This window comes from Betta splendens, chromosome 9, assembly GCF_900634795.4.
Source record: "Betta splendens chromosome 9, fBetSpl5.4, whole genome shotgun sequence".
Lineage (NCBI taxonomy): Eukaryota > Metazoa > Chordata > Actinopteri > Anabantiformes > Osphronemidae > Betta > Betta splendens.
In genome coordinates, this window is record NC_040889.2 from 23,815,644 (window position 1) to 23,836,170 (window position 20,527).

General features: G+C 46.0%; 1 protein-coding gene across 5 annotated transcripts in view; it reads left to right on the forward strand.

Annotated features, from left to right (window-relative positions):
- aopep (aminopeptidase O (putative)) overlaps positions 1–20,527 on the forward strand; it is a 53,432-nt gene that overhangs the window by 12,246 nt on the left and 20,659 nt on the right. For 2 of the 5 annotated variants that reach the window (XR_008695755.1, XM_055512078.1), the window contains exons 7-14: positions 3,757–3,970; positions 4,945–5,051; positions 9,698–9,800; positions 9,919–10,026; positions 10,581–10,624; positions 12,708–12,768; positions 15,682–15,744; positions 16,849–17,062. Coding sequence is in view for 4 of the 5 variants with exons in the window: in XM_055512078.1 (XP_055368053.1) it covers positions 3,757–3,970; positions 4,945–5,051; positions 9,698–9,800; positions 9,919–10,026; positions 10,581–10,624; positions 12,708–12,768; positions 15,682–15,744; positions 16,849–17,062 (914 nt within the window). In the remaining variant the exon portion in view is untranslated. The remainder of the gene's footprint in view (positions 1–3,756; positions 3,971–4,944; positions 5,052–9,697; positions 9,801–9,918; positions 10,027–10,580; positions 10,625–12,707; positions 12,769–15,681; positions 15,745–16,848; positions 17,063–20,527) is intronic. The other 3 variants (XM_055512079.1, XM_029163155.3, XM_055512077.1) reach the window with 2 other exon arrangements.

The window sequence follows — 20,527 nt, forward strand, 5'->3', positions numbered from 1 at the left end:
GAATGGGAGGGACAGGAGGCAAAGCTTCTCCCCGTGAGCTGAAAAGCCAGCCCTCCAACCTTTGCTCGCATGGAAACAAAGAGACAAAGTTGTGCTTTGTTTGCCTGTTTTCTTGTGTGTGACCTTTCTGCCTTTACCTGTCATTGTGTCTTGTCAGGTGTTTGTTTGTACGTTTCTGGATGGGTAGGCAGTTATGTGAATTTTCTCTAGCAGTGTTGTAACTCTGCTGAGTCACACTGGTTCAACAGTTGGACAATTATTACACCAAGGAGTTGATGCTTCATGTGGGAAAAGAGCAAAACTCATCACTTGTGGTGATAGACAGGAGGGTGCTCTCACTTTCATTCACTTCTTAAAGTCTCCTTCATTTTTTTTTATCTTTCTATGTTGTTGATATCCATCTGTTACTTTGCTCCGTAGTGTCACTATCCCATTTACACATACACTACACACATCATCTTCTTTCTTGTCCCTCTGTCTCATGGGGATGTTTCACTTGTGCACCAGCGATGAGCTGAGCCGGACTGGGGATGTCAATTACAGGACTATGATAGGACCCCTGCTGCATTATGCATGGAAGTGTCCCGCTGGGAAAAAAATGTCCTACTGCAACGACGGATGGATGGATGAATAATGGATGGACAGATAGAGGAGCAAAACACTATAGCAATATGTGTTCCACCAAATTGAAGAATTGCCCGGGCTCACACCTCTGAAGCTCAGGGCTAAGTCACCCTGGCTCGCTCAAAGTCGTGAGGTTGCTGTGTGAGACAACACAGGAGGGCTTTCATCAGTGTTAATTTTGTGCATTAGGACCCAGTGGGGTTCAGCAATCAGAAAGGTCACGTACGGTCTGTTTTTCTACTGCATATTCATACTGTTTCCTATCGTGATCGGTTTTGATTATCAGCGTCTGGGTGTAAATTCTTACCACTATAAGCATTTACATTCAGTATATAAATGTTGAACGCCAGCCTGTTTGTGCATTATTGTATTTTCATTTTCCCCAAGCCTTGAGACGGAGCACAAGGCGATGAAGAACAAGAAATGTAATTAACAGCAGAGACTAAAATTTATGTTTGGCATCCAATTAAATGTCAGAGACTGCAATTTAATTTCCTTCATGTATTGTTTGGAGGAACATGACTAAGGAGAGGAGAGTAGAGAGCACAGTTAATCTTCATTACACCAAGAGCAATTTGTTGCACAGTGAGAAGTCAATTAAAAAGCAAACGGCGACTGCGAACATCAAAAACAGTCACGAGACAGGATCAACAAATATTAATAAATGTACAAGGCCTGAACGTGTCAGTGGCCAAGTTTAAATCACACATCTAATCAATAAACATCATCGTCATTTAAAAGGATATTAGCCGCTCCGAAGAGAAGGGGCATGTCTGTTGCAGGTTACTGTGCTTGAGCCCAAGTTTTATTATTTAATCTCTCGGTAAAAACTAACATGAGTGACCGGCATTTTTGCCCTGTAACATTTTGATAAGCTGTCGACAAGGATGGGATGCTGAGACATGGACCGTAATGAGTATAGAAATACTAGAAATGCTATTATGACGTAGCCTCACAAGTTATGGGACGTATAATAATTGTTCATGTAATCACCAGTAGTTTTTAGTTGTTTCTTGTTTGCCTAATTTGCACAGTAGAGAATTTGATTTGAGTGAAAGCGAGCGGGTACTTTCGTGCTCGTTTCCCCGACAGGTTCCTCACGTCAGCGAACGTCAGTCAGTGTATCACCGCACATGAAAGATGCCGTTGTTTTTCATCCCCACCGTGGTGGGATGACACTATTTGTCACTGTAGTCATGGATTCCGCCTCCCTCCGAGGAGCATGTGCAAGCGCCGTCGCTGAAAGGCTGTCTTTGTGTTTCACACTCGCTCGCTCGCGCACAGACGCACATAAGCGCACTGCTGGAACGGACAACAAAGGCATGCTTATCCAATTGTTGGGGAATAAGATTAGGCTACAAAGGAACTCATATGGCTAATGTTAGCATCTCGTGCTTCCATGACAGGCTTTTGTTTGTGTAATCAGGAGAAACGTAGGATTAGATTTGAGAAGCTGTCTCTCTGATGATGCCCCTAAAACCATGTTGTATGATGTTGACATGTTCCTAAAGTACAGACAGCGATTGTTTGCCTTCGATCTGATAAAAGGAATCCTCAGGGAAATAAGGAACAGTTGTGTCACTCAAATATCCAATTTTGTTTCCCTCCAAAATATCCTGCTTTGCAGACCCGACTTAACCTGTGTCTTAACTCATAGTTTTCTTTCTTAATTGCCTCAGCTTGTGTCGATAATTAGATTATGGCCGGGACAGAAAATACCTACTGTGTTATGTGATGCTTCAAGGTCTTTAGTTTCCTGGCTGAACGCTGTAATTCATCGGCGGCAGCAATATGTGGCTGTTGGAGCAAACTGCCGGTTCAACAGGTGACGTAATTATACCCGCTGCAAAGAGACGTGGATCCGCTTTTTGAGTGCAACGGGGAGGAAGCACAACGTTTAGACAAGATCGACGTTTACAGGGAGTTAACATGCAAATGCAGGCAGAGAATTAATTCTGGTACCGTGGGCATCTTCAATGCATGTCACTGTAGCAGGATGATAGGATTGTGTGAAGATCTGCTTTTATCGGAGACCTGCAGCTTGCCATAAATTCTTCCACCAGTGTCAGGTCAACAGTGGTTGCGACATTGAAGATCTAGAGAGTGTGAAACTCTAGACAGTCCAGCGTTGTTACATGGGCCGGAGGAGAGAGACACCATTCATCCACACCTCTGTGACCCCCCTCTTTCCCATTCTTCTGTTGAAGAATAGCCTGCTTCTCACGCACAGTCAGTCCCGAGCCCCTCAGGGCAACCAGAGCCTGTTACATAAGGAAGAAGTAAAGAATGCTCCAGAAAAGCCTCCAGACTTGACCTTTGCATTGACAGAGAACATCTTTGGCCTTGTTTTATCAGTGCTGACTTAAAAAAGTTGTATGTGCTGTATTATTGTATGTAAAGCTGGAAGACTACAAACATTACAGTCGTTCTGTCAAATCAAGACTTTATGTTCAAGCATTTGCCTAGAACTGTGGTCCAGACTGAAATATTTGAACAACATCCATACAATCGGATACAAACACATGGATACGTGTTCTCCTCAGCATCACCATCGACTGTGGGTCATCCCCTGACTGTTCATCTGATGCCGACAATATTTATCTGAGTAATAATTAGACATATGACTAAGTACTAAATCAATTCTTGGTTACTGTTTACGAATCGTGCTAATTAGCGAGTTGTACCGGGTTAACACTAACATCTGCTGTATTCTGCTATGTCAGCAAGTCAGCTGATAATAGCATTAGCTCTGTGCATTGTGTGTCCCCACAGAGCAGCAAACACTGTTATTGTATTATCGTAACCATCGTCGGTAAAGGACATGATGTTTTTTTGCTGTGTTTCACAGGGCAGTTAGATTTGGCATGAAAGCTTGATGAGTAGGCAGAGCATAATGTAGGAGATGGACAAAAGGAACAGGCAGTAACTCCCCTTCTCATTAGTGCACACGCATGTAGCTGTAGGTGGAGCGTTACCTCAGTAACGTCCTAATGTTTTACTTTACTTGTTTTACTCACTCTTGCTTCCTTCAGTTCATCCAACCCACTCACATACTTCTTAGTGCTTTCCTCCCTTTTGCGATTTACTGTACGTCAGACTTTAACCCTCTTGTTTATCGATTGCCTTCCCCAGCCCCCATATCATTTTCCTGTCCCAGAGCGTGTTGAACTGTGGGAGTCCTGGGGCTGGAGAGGACGGCCTGTCGCTCTGTGGGTCCAGGATATGCCATGAGATTGCCCACTCCTGGTTTGGCCTGGTCATTGGAGCCAGAGACTGGACCGAGGAGTGGATCAGCGAGGGCTTTGCCACCTACCTGGAGGACATCATCTGGGCTCGAGCACAACAAGTACAGTACAGTCATTCCCTAAATGAAAGTGACTTAACTCGTGGCGTATGGAAGACTTTTACGGTAGATGGTGAGGTGAGCTGGACATCTGGAGGTTGTCAACAGCAAGAAATCATTATATTCTTTGTAATCAGCTTTTAAAAAGCAATCTCTGCAAATATTAAGTATTTGTATGCACACGCATGATTGTACTGCAGTATGCCGCACGCTCGTCCATACTGTATCATGCAAACACAGTTGACATTCCAACCTTCCATTTCCCCAAAGCGTGTTCCTGGATTTCCAAATATTACTGTTGTGGTTGTAATGCATGTCAAGTGAGGCTAGCTATTACATTACTGTAGTAAAACCATACATCAAGCACATAAGAAAACAATTTATGAGAATGCCAATCTGCGTTCCAATTCAAGACGCTTCAAACGAGAAACAATAACAGCGCTTGAAATGTCCGAGGATTTGGCCAAACAAAATGAACGGGTAAAGACTTTTCTTGTCCAACCACAGAATAAACCATTAAAACCCAACCCTACAAAAGGTCTTGTGCTGGTGGTTTCTGAGACCTGTGCCAGTCATCAGCCATGCCAGCAGAACACGAGCGATAAACAACAGAACCAAGGCGTCCAGCTCCCCTCCAGGACTTGATGTGCACATCTCCTAGCTTTCCCACACCATCTAGAGTTACACTAATGTTTTTCTTTTGCTTGCACTGTTTATTATTGTCACATTTATAATATGAGCTAGGTTCTGAAGAAATAGATGTAAGCAGAACTGTTATTGCTGCCAGAATCAATAAGACACAGTTGCTGCAGTCAGTGCAGCTTTTATCATCGTATTAGTGTGCATTTAGCTTTTCATTTACTCTGATTCTTTCTGTCTTTGTTGATCAAACTCTGTGTATTTAATTTTTCTTCTGCTGAATTATTTGCTCATCCTTAACGGTTTTCTTCTGCATCGCCATAACTCTCTGCCTCCAGCTCTCCCTACAAGACACAGAAGAACAGTCTGACCTGAAGGCAGTGCTGAGGTGGAGACGACTATCTGATGAGTTGCAGAACTCAGAAGAGGAACTTCAGATCCTCAGGTGTGTGTTTGTGTGTGTTTCCTGTCTATCAACATGTACAGAGGAGCAGACTTCCTTAAATCAGTCACCGTGAAGGTGAAACCGTAAAACTCTGGTCTCAGTATTATATATTTAAATTCTTACTTTGCATATTTAAATTCTTACTTTGCATGAAACGTGTCTAATTTATATACTGACTCTATTATAACTATAATAACAATAGGATTCACCTGATTGTTTTAGAAGGGAGAGAAAATATGTGAATAAGTTAGATTTATACGGAACTAATTCCCTTTCGTGGATACAGTCAGCTCTTCAGGTAATAGTATGCTTAACTTTTGTTAGTACCTGCATGTGCAGACACACACGTGAGGTTAATGCATTCCAGGGGTACAGGTGTGGCAGGTGTGGCATCACACTATATCCAGGTGTACTGTACTGTCCTGTCTTAGAAAAGGGAGCATGTACAAACACACAAACTTTTCATCCGATCCCGACAATGAGGGGCCCACACCCTGTTTGTTTTATCCAGGTTGGAAGCTCTGCGTCGTCAGGGGATTATAGCTATGAAGCCCAGCAAGGAGTTAACTCTTTGAATGCTAGCACGTGCATTTCGCTTCATCCATTTCATATTCTATTCTGTCAGAAGGTTCGAACAAAAGCCTCTTCACTGGAGATGCCACTTGTAGCACAGCGCATTATTGACATTCACGCTTGTAAGAGGTTGTACAGCGCTTAACAGCAAATCAATGTGTCATTGATTTCATGGCACTTCTCCTTGACACTATCTTTTAACTATGTCGCTTTGCTGATAATGTGTGACCATCACAGAAACAAAATTCATAAATCACAGATGCATTAACAGAACTTATTATTCATGTCATACCCGAGCTTTAGATTGTCAATGTTTTAAGGGTCAATATGTTTGGGATAGTTAACCTCTAGCTTTTTTACACTAAGACACTGAAAGGCCTCTAATCTTTTGTGCATCTTACATCTTTACATGTGTAGTGGGCTTAAGCGTGACGGACGGTTGTGACAGAATGAGAGCCTTGAAATGGTAACGGCACACGAGTGAAAGAGTTAAATGTGCTTTCACAAGCCCTATCTGTCTAGCAGTCCATCACGGTGTTCCCCTATGAGGCAGACACGAGTGATTAAGCGGATCCGGATTAGGTTTCACTGCACCTGACTGGGTTAAATCAACAACACAAAACTAACATCTGAAAAATGTAAACACCAAGGAGAGACACACACACATGCGCACACAGAATGTTTCCATATACATGGCTGCATACGTTGTGACTGATGATGTTACTTAGAAACACGTTAGTGTGGGAAAGGTTAGGTTGCTAACCCAAGAAAAGGCCTGTTAGAGAGGTGGCACAACACGTCAGGACATGACGGTGTCCCTCATGTATGTCTCTATTTGTATTTTTAGGAGAACATTTCATTTTTAGAAGAGCTGAGAGGCAACTGTGTCAGTGATGTCTCCTGGTTCACGTCTTATCTAATTTAAGTCTAATTGTAGAAGGATTTTATAACAAATCCCCAAGCGAGACCTCTAAAGAACAGTGTACCTATTAAAGAGAAAATAGAACTGTCTAATTATACTGAATGAAATCATGGTGTTCAAAACCAGCATGTGAGGTGGGCAGAACAGGCAACACTGTATCCACAGGTAAGCACACTGTACCGTGTTCATAAAACGACAACATCCAACAGTGTGTTTGAGTAGCATCAAATTAAAGTAGTAATTTGGCACTAATTAAAGAATGATTAAGAAATGAAACTAATTATGAAGTAAGCAGGAAATTGCGGATCCCGGAAAGGTTTTCCAAATTAAAGGTTTGAAGGGTGAGCTGTGTGAACTAACTGCATCGGTGGTTCAGTTACTGATGCAGTGAGAGCTGGAGATTGTTGTTTGTTTCCATGATGATGTAAATTGCTTTATGTTGACGTGTATTTATTTCCAAAAGACCTTAGGAACGTTGCTATTTCAGCCATATATCTCAGCCTTCAATGTTAATGTGAGCATGAGGGGCATTGGAAGGTCAGATGTAACTAAGACTTTAGTTTACTCCAAAGTTTGGAACAGGCCTCACCACATTTGTGATGTGGCCTAAACCGTCTGCATATCCAAGTCCCTCAGCTTTACAACTGTTTGGAAACCATAAAAGTAAACACAAAGCGGTTGTCACAATGCACAGAGAAATGTTGGAGAGGACCTGGCGGAGGGGAAAGAAGCACAGCGGGGCGCACACAGAGATACGCACAACCTCCTCACCAGTTGATGCACATAAAGGCTAAATGGCAGGTTGCGCTTTCCAAGTTCAGTGGGTCACAATCGCCACCCCGTGATCCAGCAGGGGCCCCGGTGGCCAGTGTTTATCAGTCCATTTCAGATGAGTTATATTTAGGGCAGCCTGGGCCAGACGCCATTCTCCCTGCTGATTTACTGGGCTGCTGGGAGCGCTGCTCTACCTTATCCGGTTTCCACAGTCAACCCAGTGTAATTTGTCAGGATATGGCTTGCAGAGCTGTAAACCTCTCTGTGTGTGTGTGTGTGTGTGTGTGTGTGTGTGTGTTTGTGCGCGCGTGTATGCATTTGACATTAAGTTCTGTCAGTAATAGCTCCTGATTTCCTCCCGCTCTTTCTCTCTCCCCCTCTTTCTCTCCCTCTTTCTTTCTCTCTATTTCAGACACACCCAGGTGTACGCCGGGGTTACACGCGCACACACACACACACACACACACACACACACACACCCTCCCCCCACACATGGCCCACAAGTCAGATAAGACCACCATTTATTCTGAAATACATTGAACTATTGTGTGATTCTCCAAGGCAGCGAGCAGCGATTCCTCTTAAAGCTGTAGTAAATCATCTCTGACAAAAAGAGACGGCAAACGACAGGCATTTACACATCCATACATCCCTGGTCTGGACAGTAGACAGGGTGGAGTTCCTTTGTGTAACATGGCAGTGATGGATCAACATTTTACCTCTCAGTGCTGTGCTGCTGGCGTCTAGAAATACATGTTCTGTCATTGTTCTTGTGTCTTTACTTTGTACTTCCCTCTACGACTGACACACACACACACACACACACCCACCCACACACCCACACACCCACACACACACACACCCACACACACACACACACACACACACACACACACACACACACACACACACACACACACACACACACACACACACACATAATATCCCAGGCATACAGCACATCCTGCTGTCTTAAAAAGAGTCTATTTCATCTTATCTCCAGCAACAGGCAGACACTACGGGCAGCAGGCTAGACAGAGAGCAAGTAAAAGAATAACTGATGGGGGAGAAGAATAGCTTATTTAGCTCTGTTCTTTTTAAACATTTAAGGAAGCTGTATGTTCACTGACAGGCTGAGGTTTTGGCACCTTTCAGCGCACAGACGCAGCGGATTATTGCTGCTGTAACGCGTCCTGGCCGTTTCAGAATCTTCCCAAACCAGGTCGTCGGCGTGCGCACGTGCACGTGCTCGCAGCGGGAGCACACGCCTGTGCGCATGATGAAAGTCGCCGTAAGATCGTTCGGTGAAATTTGAAAAATTCCTGGAAGCTGATGACTTCCTGTGTTCGTGCGCCGGGGCGAAGCGGACAATCGCGTCTGCCTGGTGTGCTCCATTTCTCCCACACCTCCTCCTCCTCCACCCCCCCGTCTCGCCTCCGTCCCACTCGGCGTCCTCTCCCTCCGCCCCCGGTCCTCCGCTCTCCGTGCCCGGACGACGAGTCGAGCAAATCGGACGTACGAACAACTTGTGGCTCCTGCGAAAAGACACTGAAGTTTTGTTTTCCATGAGTGTGAATAGGGATCTGGATGTGCGTGCCTGTCTGCCTGTGATTGCCTGGCCCTGTCAAGAAGCAATCCTGTCTGAGAAGTGTTATCTAGTGATGAAGGGTGTATTGATTGGTGGGCCAGGCGCCTGCTGTATCGACTTGGCAGGAGGGTGATCCTTCAAGGCCTTCCTATTGGCACACTGAGTTAATCTGCTCGGCCTGATCAATACCGGCTAACTGAAACTATCACTGCACAGCGTCCCCCATCAGCGCTCTGTCTGTTTGGCTTTTATTGGCTTCATATGAGCGTGTGTTTGTGTGTTTATGCAGTTTGAAGGGATGATTTGTATCTGTGTACCAGGGGAAAGTGAAACCCAGCGCTTGCCTCCCTTTGTTCCTGTAGACGAGGGCGCTTTTTGTGTGGAAGTGTTATATGTTCGCTCAGTGAGTCATGGCCAGTAAAGACAGAGCGCGGCACTGTGAGGTCATATAAACACTATTGCATGCTATTATAAATCTGCAGCTTGATTTCCAGCCTGCCTCGGGCGAAGTACAACACTTCGCCGATGTGTTCATCACTGAGAGGAGCGGCGCTGAGGCTGGATTTAGTGTTGCTGACGGTGGAGTCTTGCTCTGTAGAAATTGTGGTTTTCCTGCACTTAAAATGTTGGAGTGGGATAAAATAGAAACTCTGTGCTCCGGTTCTCACACACACCATCTTAATCTGCTTGGCCTTTCTGTCTGCGTTCCTGTCTGGCGTGTGCGCTCCGCATACGGGACCATAGTCGCGTCACGTTTTAGCTTTTTGTGCTTGGTTTGTCTTCCTGCAGGCCCAACATGGAGAACACTGGTCGGGTCAGTGAGTCGGGCTCCTCCACAGTTAAACATGCTCTCAACCCTGACAAAACCTTCATGCAAGTCCACTACCTCAAGGTGAGAGGAGAATCCCAGCAGACGTCGACATGTTCCTTTAATTGGCTCACACTGTTTTTTCTATAGGAGTCCTTCTAGTTTCAGATGGATCGGGTTTTGTGTCTTGTCCTTTGTCCAGGGCTACTTCCTCCTCAGGTTCCTGGCCTGTCAAGTGGGGGAGCAGCCATTTATCGCCTTCTTCAGGTTATTTGTGAAGAAATACCACGGGCACCTCATTTTGTCTCAGGTGAGGCCGCGCTACAGGAAACTCATTTCAACCTGATTGACTTAACAGAGGATCTCGGTGTTGAGTCACAGCTTCTTCAGAGGCCGCTAATAAAATCGGAGTCCGACTTTGAGCCGTTTTAATATGACCGGTCTCTGAGGCGCTATGTTATTTCCATAAATTAATTGGAGGCTGGTGCCGGCTTGGTTTTCCGGAGTGTTACAATAGCTGAACGTCCTCCAGCGGCATTTCCCACTGATGACCGTACAGCGGCTCGGCTCCATGTGTTTACGCTGCTGAGGCCATGGAGCTGAGCGATCACACCTGCAGCTCTGTGTCTGCGCGAGTGTTCGTCTGTGTGCGATATCTGATGAGTTCCATCTGGCTCCTGTTTCTTCAGCGGCAGGTTGAGCCTTCCCTCTAAATAATGGATGTAACATAAACACGGTTTGACCTTGTACTCCTGACTTTAGATCAGGTATGCCTTTCTCCTCCCTTTTATTCTTCCTCCCACGTCTACCTAAGTGCCTCAATTTTCTGTCTGCTCTTTCTTTTTTTGTTGTTTTTCTGCACAGGATTTCCTGCGAATGCTGCTGATTACGTTTCCCGACATAGAGCGGTATGTACTGTACTGTAAGTGGCTATGAAAAGCTCTCGCAGTGTAATTCATGAATAATGAAAAAAGTGCCTTGACGCATTAATACGGCTTCGGTTTGGTTGCCTGGTTTCAAGTTCTGCACAAATTCGACATGTTCCCAGGCTGTTCTTTTCTTCCTTGAACAGATTTGTTAGCAGATGTAATGGCAAATACATGAGTATGTGTTGATTTGGCCTGTGTGCTTTGACTGACTCAGTCCTGCAGTGAAAATGGTGAAAGCTACCAAAACCAATCCTGTTAGAGAGCGGTCTCATCCTCCCTCATATTAATTGAAGTGTAAAAGGATAACTGCTCCTCCTGCTCTCCTCCTCTCTAATTTTCTCTCTCCCTCTCCGCGCCCGCTTAATCATTTAGTTCTCTATTTCTCCTGATTGCCTCATTAACCTCTTCTCCTGCCCGTCTCCCCTTTTTTTTTGCTCACTATCTGTCTTTCATTTGGTATTTCTCACCCTCAGCCTTCCTGTTCTTGCTCCTCTCCCTGCCAACACCCCTTTTGTCTCCGCTGAACGCTGTTGTATTTGCTTTTTCTGTCATGTGGAGTGTGCGAGTGGCCTACCAGAGATTGATTGAATTAAACAGACGGAGCTGGGGACAGTCAATATTTGGATCTGGTGCCTCTTTCAGTAAACAGCCCACTAGAAGGGAAGGCTGCAGGAGCAGGCTAGCCGCTCTGTCCTGGGTGCAGAGGCATATATCCCGTTGATTCCTTGGATTTAATGATCCAAGTGCAGGCATTAAAATACATAAACACACATTTAAAAATCCATGTGTTCATTGATTTCTGTAATTGGAGCCTGAAAGGCATCATATTCTCCTGTATCACTATCAAGATGAGCCAGTGTTCTTTTAAAAAATTTCCATTCTCGCCTGATGAAACCAGTACGTACATGTCTCATCTGCTCTCGTGAGACATGAATCTTTTCTATCTCGTCCTCTTATTAAACAGCATTTGACACGTCAGTTTGTGTATTAACCGTATTAAACTTTTGTTTGCCACGCATGAGAACTATGCTCGCGGAATCCCACGTAATCCTACTGTACTTGGTGGTGCCTCGCTGTTGATGTGGCAGATGTTCGCTCTTTATATACTGTCTGTGGCTCAAGCTCAGGTGCCAAGAGCTGGAATTTCCTTGCTGTGGAGTCACAGATGATGTTTTTAATGTCGGTGTCCCGTGCAAATGGGTGCTTTTATAGAGAGTATTACTGTACTTTTTCTATAGGGCACTGTAGAATATGAAGAGATTTTTATAACCTTTAATTTAGCGAATGCCCACTTTCCATCTGCCAAAGATGTCAGAAAATATACAATAGGAAATGACACACTGGCTCCCAGTATTTACTAGGAGGAGCGCAGGCTTGACCTTGCGACTTACTTTAACGCCAGTCCCTCCAAACCATTTTTAGCCACACTTGCAGCGATGTGGCGCAGCGTTGGTCTGTCTGTTTATTTGTCCCCCGGTGAGCAGGTCCAGTGAAATACCTTCACGGCTGTCGTATGAAGCGAGAGGCAGACAAAGAACATAGTGTGACATGACAGGAATATGCGGCCCTCACGTTGTCATGGAAAGAAAATATAGCAAGTTTTTCTGTCGCTACATAATAAAAGAATTGTAAGTAAAGTTAATAGGCTGAATATTGATACCTCTGTCCTTGTCAGTGCAGATGGCGAGGACGGATGAGTGATTATGTGCGTTTGCATACACACTGTGGGCCCATTCGTCTTCGCAATCCAGCCTTGTCACTGTGTGTGTTCTGTGCATTGTGCATGTGCAAACCGTCCATTTCGGCCCATCCATTCATACACTCATACATACAGACATGAAATACACACATTAAAAGACACATTGTCTGTACATGTCTGCTTGCTTGTCCTCGTATGAGACGGAGGGTGTGGCCCGTTGTGTTTAAGGTGTGGGCCTAAACCGCTTGTCTGCCATGACCCTAATATTTTCCCAGAACTGTGTTTTCATAGGGTGTCTTGGGCAATAACAGGCATAGCTATAATAATAGCAGTAATACTAACACTTGTGCCATTGTGTTTCAGAGAAGGCCTCTCCCTCAGTGCTATTTATGCTGACTGGCTCGATCGACCGGGAATTCCAAAGGTATGAAGAGGATTACATCTTCTGTCTTCTGTCTTTATTTTTGTTATGTGTCAAAATGTGGAATTTTACATTGTTGTGACCACAAATATCAACATACAGTTTTACATTTTAAAACAGTTTATGATTTATAAGATGTAACTATAGCCTGTTTTAGTGAAGTCTTGGTTTGATTTACGTAATGACTCATCATAGACGACTTGTCTTTAAACGGGCGCACAACTCGCTTCTCGCTTAACATTCAGCTTTAATTTTGTCTAACTGAAAACTGCAACAGGCCGAATCAACCTCTGAATTTCCCAATAATTATATGAACAACCAACAGATACCTGAAGTTTATCATCCTTGGTAATGAATTTGTGTGGATTTGAGATGGTATTTATCAAAATCTGGGTCGCGTCTAGTGTGAAGTGTTTATTCGGTCCCAGACGGGACTCCTTGAGAGGTGTGTGCACTACGCATTTCCATTACTATGACGATGACGAGCATCACATTTGTCTCAGCACTGAACAGCTACATACACCGTAGCAGCGTAATGGCCCCATCTTAATGGAAATTGTGGCTGGCATTAAAAGCAAATAGCTGTCAGTGCATAAATACAGGTTCAACGCCGGCACGTTCAGACTGCTGGATGGTGATGGCTTCAGCAGTGGGATTTAAAAATGCTCCTGTGATTTATTTGCTGCTCAGTTTGAAGAAATGTCTGTAATTGAGTTTGTTTTGTACAAAGCGTCTCGACTACTTCTGGATGATTGACTTAATTTCACTGCGAGGCATCAGTGGCTCTTTAGTAGGCGCCGACACGGCAGCTAATTGAGCGGCTTTTATCACCGTGTTGTTGAATCATTATCGTTGCCTATGTCGCCAGACTGTTAGTGTATTTTGACAAGGTGAGCATCGTTTCTCTCTCTCTTTCATTGCGCTCTAATCGAGATACACCCATCGCCGCAGGCACGAACGCCGCGCGGCCAGAAAGACGCGCGCACAATCAATCCACTTTAACGGCTTCTTCAATTCTCCCGTCGCCATGGCGACGGGTCTTAATTACCACTGTGCGTGCGCGCGCCTCGGTGTGTCTGTTGTGTTGCTGTCTGGGAACCTTCACCTTCTAGATTATGTGATGATGTAACCGGAGCCTTTCAGGGGCCTCTGAGGGTGGGAAGGACAGCATGCTGTTCTCTCACACCTGATTGGGCGACTGCTGGAGTGTTCTTCCACAGGCTTTCTCCTGTGTTTGATGTGCCAGTCACCGGCTAATAAGATCAGCCAAATCGATTGAAACCTTTTACAAATGCGAGTGCTTGTGTATTATGTACACGAGACACAAACATATTTTTAAAATCCCCCTCTCTCTTCCCTCCACTCTCCGTCCATCACTCGACAATGTGCCTGAATTGGAGAAAGACAGGAAATAGTTTGGCCTAATAATAAACAATGACATTCACCAATCCTGGAGTAAGAATTGAGGACGGGGAATGCCAGAGCCGAGCTATTTTGGAGCTCACAGTTTAGATGAGTAAGCGCGCCCTTTGGGATCTGATGAATCTAGAATGAGATATTAGTTTAAATACGGACCCTTCGTTCACCAGAGCTTTTATCCTGATAACTGCAGCTCGCAGCTTAATGTTTTGTCTGTGCCTGCCGGGGCTGTCAGTGGATTCCTTTTTGCTACCAATTATCACAATACAGTATGATATAATGTCATTATGTGTTTACGTCGCGTACCAGGCAGAAATTGGATTTGAGTTTAACTCTGAGTCTTTTAATTGGCTGATGTGACAGGGAAACGGTGCTGATTATTGGAGCGCAAACCTTTAAAGAAAATAGGGGGTTCAAATGTATAAGCAGCTGTGTTTGCAGCATCAAAGACGAAGTGCCACTAAAACTGGAGATTTCTAATGGTGTATGAAGAATGGCATGGAAGCGTTTAACACTTGTGACTATAAAAGGTTTGGTGTCAGTTCGGTTTTGCTACAGAACTCAGGCTACCGGACCCAAAGCTGCTTCTTTTAAACTGATGGAGGGACGTGGTTTGTTTGCGTCGTGTGCGAGCTCACGAGCGGGAGGTGCAACGATCTGCCGCTCGTGAGCCCATATTGTTTCACTGGAGAGACACTACACGGACGGGGGCGCGGGGCGAAGGGTGAGTTTGATGAGGTAGACAAAAGCCTTGCTATTCAGGGAATGGCAGTGGGGATCCAGGCAGCGAAAGAGCTATGTGCGGTATCCTGTTACACAATGCCAATTTACTGCTCCAACACTCACTCCATTCCACGCAGCCCACTCTCACACCTCCCTCCCTCTCCACCGCTCCGTGTCTGTCTCTTCATCCCCGCTCGTAGCTTCTTCACACACCTTCGTGCTAGTTCTGCAGGAGTACTTTTGTGTAACACCCCGGGAAAAGTACTCGGACGCGTGTTTTTGCCGTCGGCGTGTGCGTGTGCGTGCGATGGCGGCGCTGCGTCCTGTGACACGGCGAGCACCTTGCTCTCCCGCCGTTCACGCGGCGCTCGTGATGCGCGGCGGCTCTGCTAAAAGCTTTAATAAGGCTAGAGGCTAAGTGCTCTGTGTTTGTGGCGGCGTGCGCTCGCGCGTGGGTGTGCGTTTGCATGCGCGGCTCCACAAGTGGATGTGTGGACGCCGGGGCGAGCCGGCCGTTTTGTGTTTGTTCGTGAGGTGATTTCTTTTTCTCCTCCCCCTCCCCTCCCCTCCCCTCCCCTCCCCTCCCCTCCCCTCCACCGGAGTCAAGTCGCGAGTTTCCGTCAGGGGAACAAGTGATCGCACTCCCACCTCCTCCCTCCCTCCCTCCCGCCTTCGCCTGTGCTTCTCGCTCTCCTTCTGCCTCTGCAAAGCATTCCACTCTGTCCCGATCACTCGCCCCTGGCTCACCGCTCTCCCGTCTCCCCTGTCGCTCAGTGGCTGCATGAGAGGAGCGCCGTATGGTCACGTTCAAGGCTGGTGGCGGAAGTCAAAGCGGAGGTAAGCGGAGTCTCCTTCTCTTGTGTCTTGTTCTCGTCTTGAGGGAGTGGCAGACGGACTCGAGGGCAGCTCTCGGATTAGAAATACTGCACCTTTAGTGTGTTTGCTGTGACCGTCGTCTTCCTCCCGTCTCACTCTTCCCCTTCACTCAGCGCTGCCACTCTTGCCCTCACTCTCCCTTTGCTGTTCCTGTCTTCTGTCTCATTCCTCTTCCTCCTTCCACACTCGTCTCGTACCTCTCTGAGCCTCTCCTGCTCTCCATCCACCTCTCTCGTCTCCCCCCTCTGTCTGTCTCACACAAGTGCGGCACACAGTCTTGTACATCTGTTGCGTGTTATTCTGCGCTACCTATCACATTTCCCATAGAGGTTCCACGCTGCCCTTAATTGTTTTGCGTACATGTGTCAAACCCCGTATTCAACTGTCACTTTAAATGAAACTAAATTACCTGAACGTATTTTCCTCGGGATTATAAGTGAATTCTCGAGCGATCGGTCAAGGAAATCACTCGTGCCAGTGAAATTCGTTGAAGTGAACCGCATTCTAGGACGTAATTCAAGTGCTGAAGAGTCGCCGAGGGTGGAAAGAGTTCGGTGTGGATAATGAGCGGCCGTGTAATGGAGACCTACGGTGGCTGGAGCTGCTGCACCCCAGGCTCCGTCACAGCAGCATACTTTCACTATTACTCTTTTTCGTCTCGGCCGGCCGCTGGCGCTGCTCATATAAGGAGCAGGAGTGAGCGCTGAAAGGTGGGATTTAGTTTGAGCGCGTAGGAGCCACGGGGCTACGGCGTTGCCTGGAGTCAGCAGCTCCAGTGTGGGACTGCTGCGTGCGCCTTTCCGCCCGAGACATGGAAACTATGTTTATATTTACTTTCCACTATTGGTTGTGACCACGCACTCTTTCTCCTGCCCCCCTCCTTTATCCCCCTCTCTCTCTCTCTCTCTCTCTCTCTCTGATTTCCTACTGTCTCACTTTTGTGTGTCCCCCCCCCCCCCATGGAAACCTGCTACCTTGTTGTCTCTCTCCCTTTTTCTGCCTCTACACACTTTTCCTTCCCGCCTTCCTCACCTCGCGCCCCCCCCCCACTCCTGCCTCCTGCAGGTTGCAAAATGGATTCTCCTCAGTCAGAGTCATCAAGGGAGGAGGCGAAAGCGGAAGAGGAAAGAGCCCAAGGTGAACTACAAAGAGGTAGGAGACACTGGCATCTATTATGTCTTCTGTCTACATCTCTTCTTCTCTTGTTTGAAGATACACCTTCTCTACTCTGGAAACATCCCATCTATCCGATCTTTCTTCTTCCTCTCACAAAGTTGCCGTGAGTGTTTTTGTTTTTCTGTCAACATATTCATCCCCTGTTCTGTTTGTGTGTTGTGTCTGCTAGGATCGACTGCCCGTACGTGTTTAAGTCTGTGTTTACTTTGTGTCCTCCACCCACATATTTAACCTCTTAAGCGCTTGTGTACATCACATGCCCTCCTCCGTCCCTGTGTGTGCTTCACGGGAGCCCTCTGCGTCTGGCTCAGCGGGGGGGCGGACGCCGGCTCGCCGCTCACATTGCCTTGTTTACTACAAAATAAAACGCGGCGACAAAAGCAATCTGAAAATGAGGGTTTTGCATGCGTGTGTAGTGTTAATTAGGGCTCTCTGGGGACGGCTAATCCCTTCCACCCAATAATTGACACATACAATGCACACGCGCTTGCATCATTAATGAACACACGCTGATCTACAAGCCATGGAGGGCCAGATGTCAGTCACAACAATAGGAGAGCTTTTAGAAATTACCCACAACATGTTAGTAGAATGTAGGAAGCATTCACAAAGCCTCTCATCTTTTTGGACAGTACAGAGTAAATATTTCCCTCCGTCATTATGGCTTTTAACAGATGTAATGGAGCGTTATTCATAAGCAAACCTGAACTTTTTAGAGTATTTTTAAAAAGTCTTCTGTTGCGACAGAATTTTTCTGGATTTAATTACGTCTATTTCCTGTCGTGTAATTTGTTGCACACAGTGAATGAAATGCCTGTAGAGTGCGCAGCCAGTGCAGCCCCCCTCCAACCACCTGATACCTACCGTCTGGCATATTTACAACGTACACACACACGCACAGATACACTTACTTCTAAGGGGCAGCAAAGGGGCCTCTTCCTGTGTGGGTGGGGGGTGTGTGGGGGGGGGCGGCTGCCGAAATCAGCCTCATGAAAGAATAGCCAATTACGGTCCACTTGGCCATATACAATAGTGAGAAAGGGGAGGGAGGGCCCCGCGGACGCACGGATGGAGCGAGGGAGCGAGGGGATGTGGGGGCGGGGGGTGTGGGAGGTCGGCGTTTGAAGTTACACCATAAAAGCCATCCTGAAAGGAAACACGAAGTGACCCCTCCCCTCTTTTCTAACCCGCCCTCTGTCTCCTCTCCCCTGTGGCCCGGCCCTCTCTTCTCTCCTGTGCGTCTGCCCCCCCCCCCCCCCCCCTCCCTTTGTTTCTGGGTACAGAGAGTGCCCCATGGATGGACCAGGTGTATTTTATATTACTCCTTCATGTACTTCAAACGCTAAACAGCCCAGTTTCTACTCAACCTCTCCGCTCTTCATCTGCCTCTCCTCCCTCCTCTCTTCTCTGCTCCTGTTGCACGGCTATAAATCACTCAGCGGACCTGATCGCAGAGGTAGAAGACAAACGTAGTGGCGGCAGTTAAAACGCAACAGACAGGGAGATGGTAGGAAAAGAATAAGTAGGGGATGAAGCTACTGGAACAGCAAAGAAAAATGAAAAGGATTTAATACCAGTATTGAGCATTGTCTCTATTCCCTGCGCTTAAATTGGAATGGAAACATATAATTAGGACAAAAACTATAAATGTGGCAGGAAGAAGACAGAGAGAGGAAAGAGACGAAACAGGAGATGGGATGACTTTATGGAAAGAGTGAGAAGAGAAGGTAGAAACGGGAGGAAGAGAAATTGATTAGACAGAGTTTTAGGAGCTGTGGTTGGAAACAAGAGTGAGACAAGTGGTTGGTTAGAGGTTGGTGATTGTGAATTCCAGTAAGGTAATGAAGATAAGAGGAAGAAATATTAGGCAGATGGGGCCAAGTGAAGAAGAAAGTAGGACTTTCTGAGCTACGGCTGCTTTAAACACTAATGACTTCACTGATGATTAGAGGATATGCAGTAAGTAGTAAGAGCCAGACACCCCCTGCAGAGCACCTCAAGATCTGGTCAGTTTAATAGAGCTGGGGTTTATTACCAGCTTCCCCTTGTTGTAGTTCCTGCGTAGCGCTATTGATTGGCGAGCGTCTTGGAGCGCATGTCTGACTTTTTGTGTACAACTCAAACTTGCATGTGCATGTTTGATGTGTGTGCGCGTGTGTGTGCGTGGAGAGGGTTATTAGTCACGCCTGTGCGGTAATGGGCCTCATTTTGCTCTCATTTTCATCTGCGGTCTGTGTAATGAGAGGGTTCGTCCGCCCCTGCTGATCAGCACAGGAAACCCTGTAGGGGAAAAGCACTGGCAGGAGACCTTGGCCAAATGTGCCTCTGCCCTTTTGATTGTACAGTAAGTCGTACTTATATTGATCAACTGGGTTCCATCATAAAAGGTGGTAACACGTCAGAAGTAATGAGCAAGAGTACGTACTTACTTCAGGCTTGTGTCATTCTGTCTCACAGTTCTGCTCTGGAATGCTGTGTATTTGATCCATTGTGACACATTTGAGGGTCTTCAGGGCAGATGTGATATGGTTCTGTATATAGAAAATGTTTGCATAGCTCTTCCCTCTGGATAAACAAATCCAGGAAATGGTGTAATCCTGGATTCTTGTCATTCTTGCTGGAATTGTTCTATTTTTACACTATTTCTAACTCTTTGCTACACAACTCGCTGAATCTACTGCTGCAGAACTGCGGTGAGATCATAAACGGAATAAGGAACCAACAATAAGGCAACTTGAATTGTGATATTCATGATTGATTTGGAACTGAGCTGAGTGATTTCAGGTTGAGTTTGTGCCGGGAGGCTCCACTCCTGTATTATTCAGAAAAGCAGATATCGTAGCGATAACTTCACAGGGACGACAAAATAGGTGGATGATGAGTCAGTCGTCGTTCTGCCACCTCATTTGCATGCACATAGTAATCTGCGCCTTCCACGGGCTACTGTCAAAACCTGCCATCAGGTTTGTGTTTGTGCCTGAGGAAAACAACAACAAGGGTTTTAAAGCAACAAGCCTCAGAGATGTCAGATAAAGAGGCAACCAGTTCAGTATGTATTACAATATTTTACAGTAAACACTGCTAATTAAGAATTGTTAGAAGCATATTTATTTTATTTGTAAACCATGTTTTTAAATGTCCTTGAGTTCAGAGATTAAAATAAACGGTATTGTACCTCCACTGAGTCAGAAGGAAGACATTGCACACAGCAGATGTTATTCTTGGCAAAAATAATCTCATCACAAGGTTCATTTAATGGCTTCAGTTGAGCTTTCCATCACAGGACTTAATATTCTCCACTTGTCATGGTGTTAGTCAAGTTCTGATTTCCATTTTTATGAACATGCTGTAGGATTGAAAAGCTCCAGAACAGCTATAAATGGACCCTGTGGTGACACAGCTCCCATGTCTAGCATGAACATGTGTTCAGCAGGTATCGGAGTCTCCCGTTACAGCTGTACGTACTGTGTTCTGGGTGCGGCTGTTTTTTGTTACGGGCACTATATCATCACCCCTTTTGTTGAGTGTCTGCTGTGTTTCAGTAGCGCCTGCCTCCGCTACTGTCAGG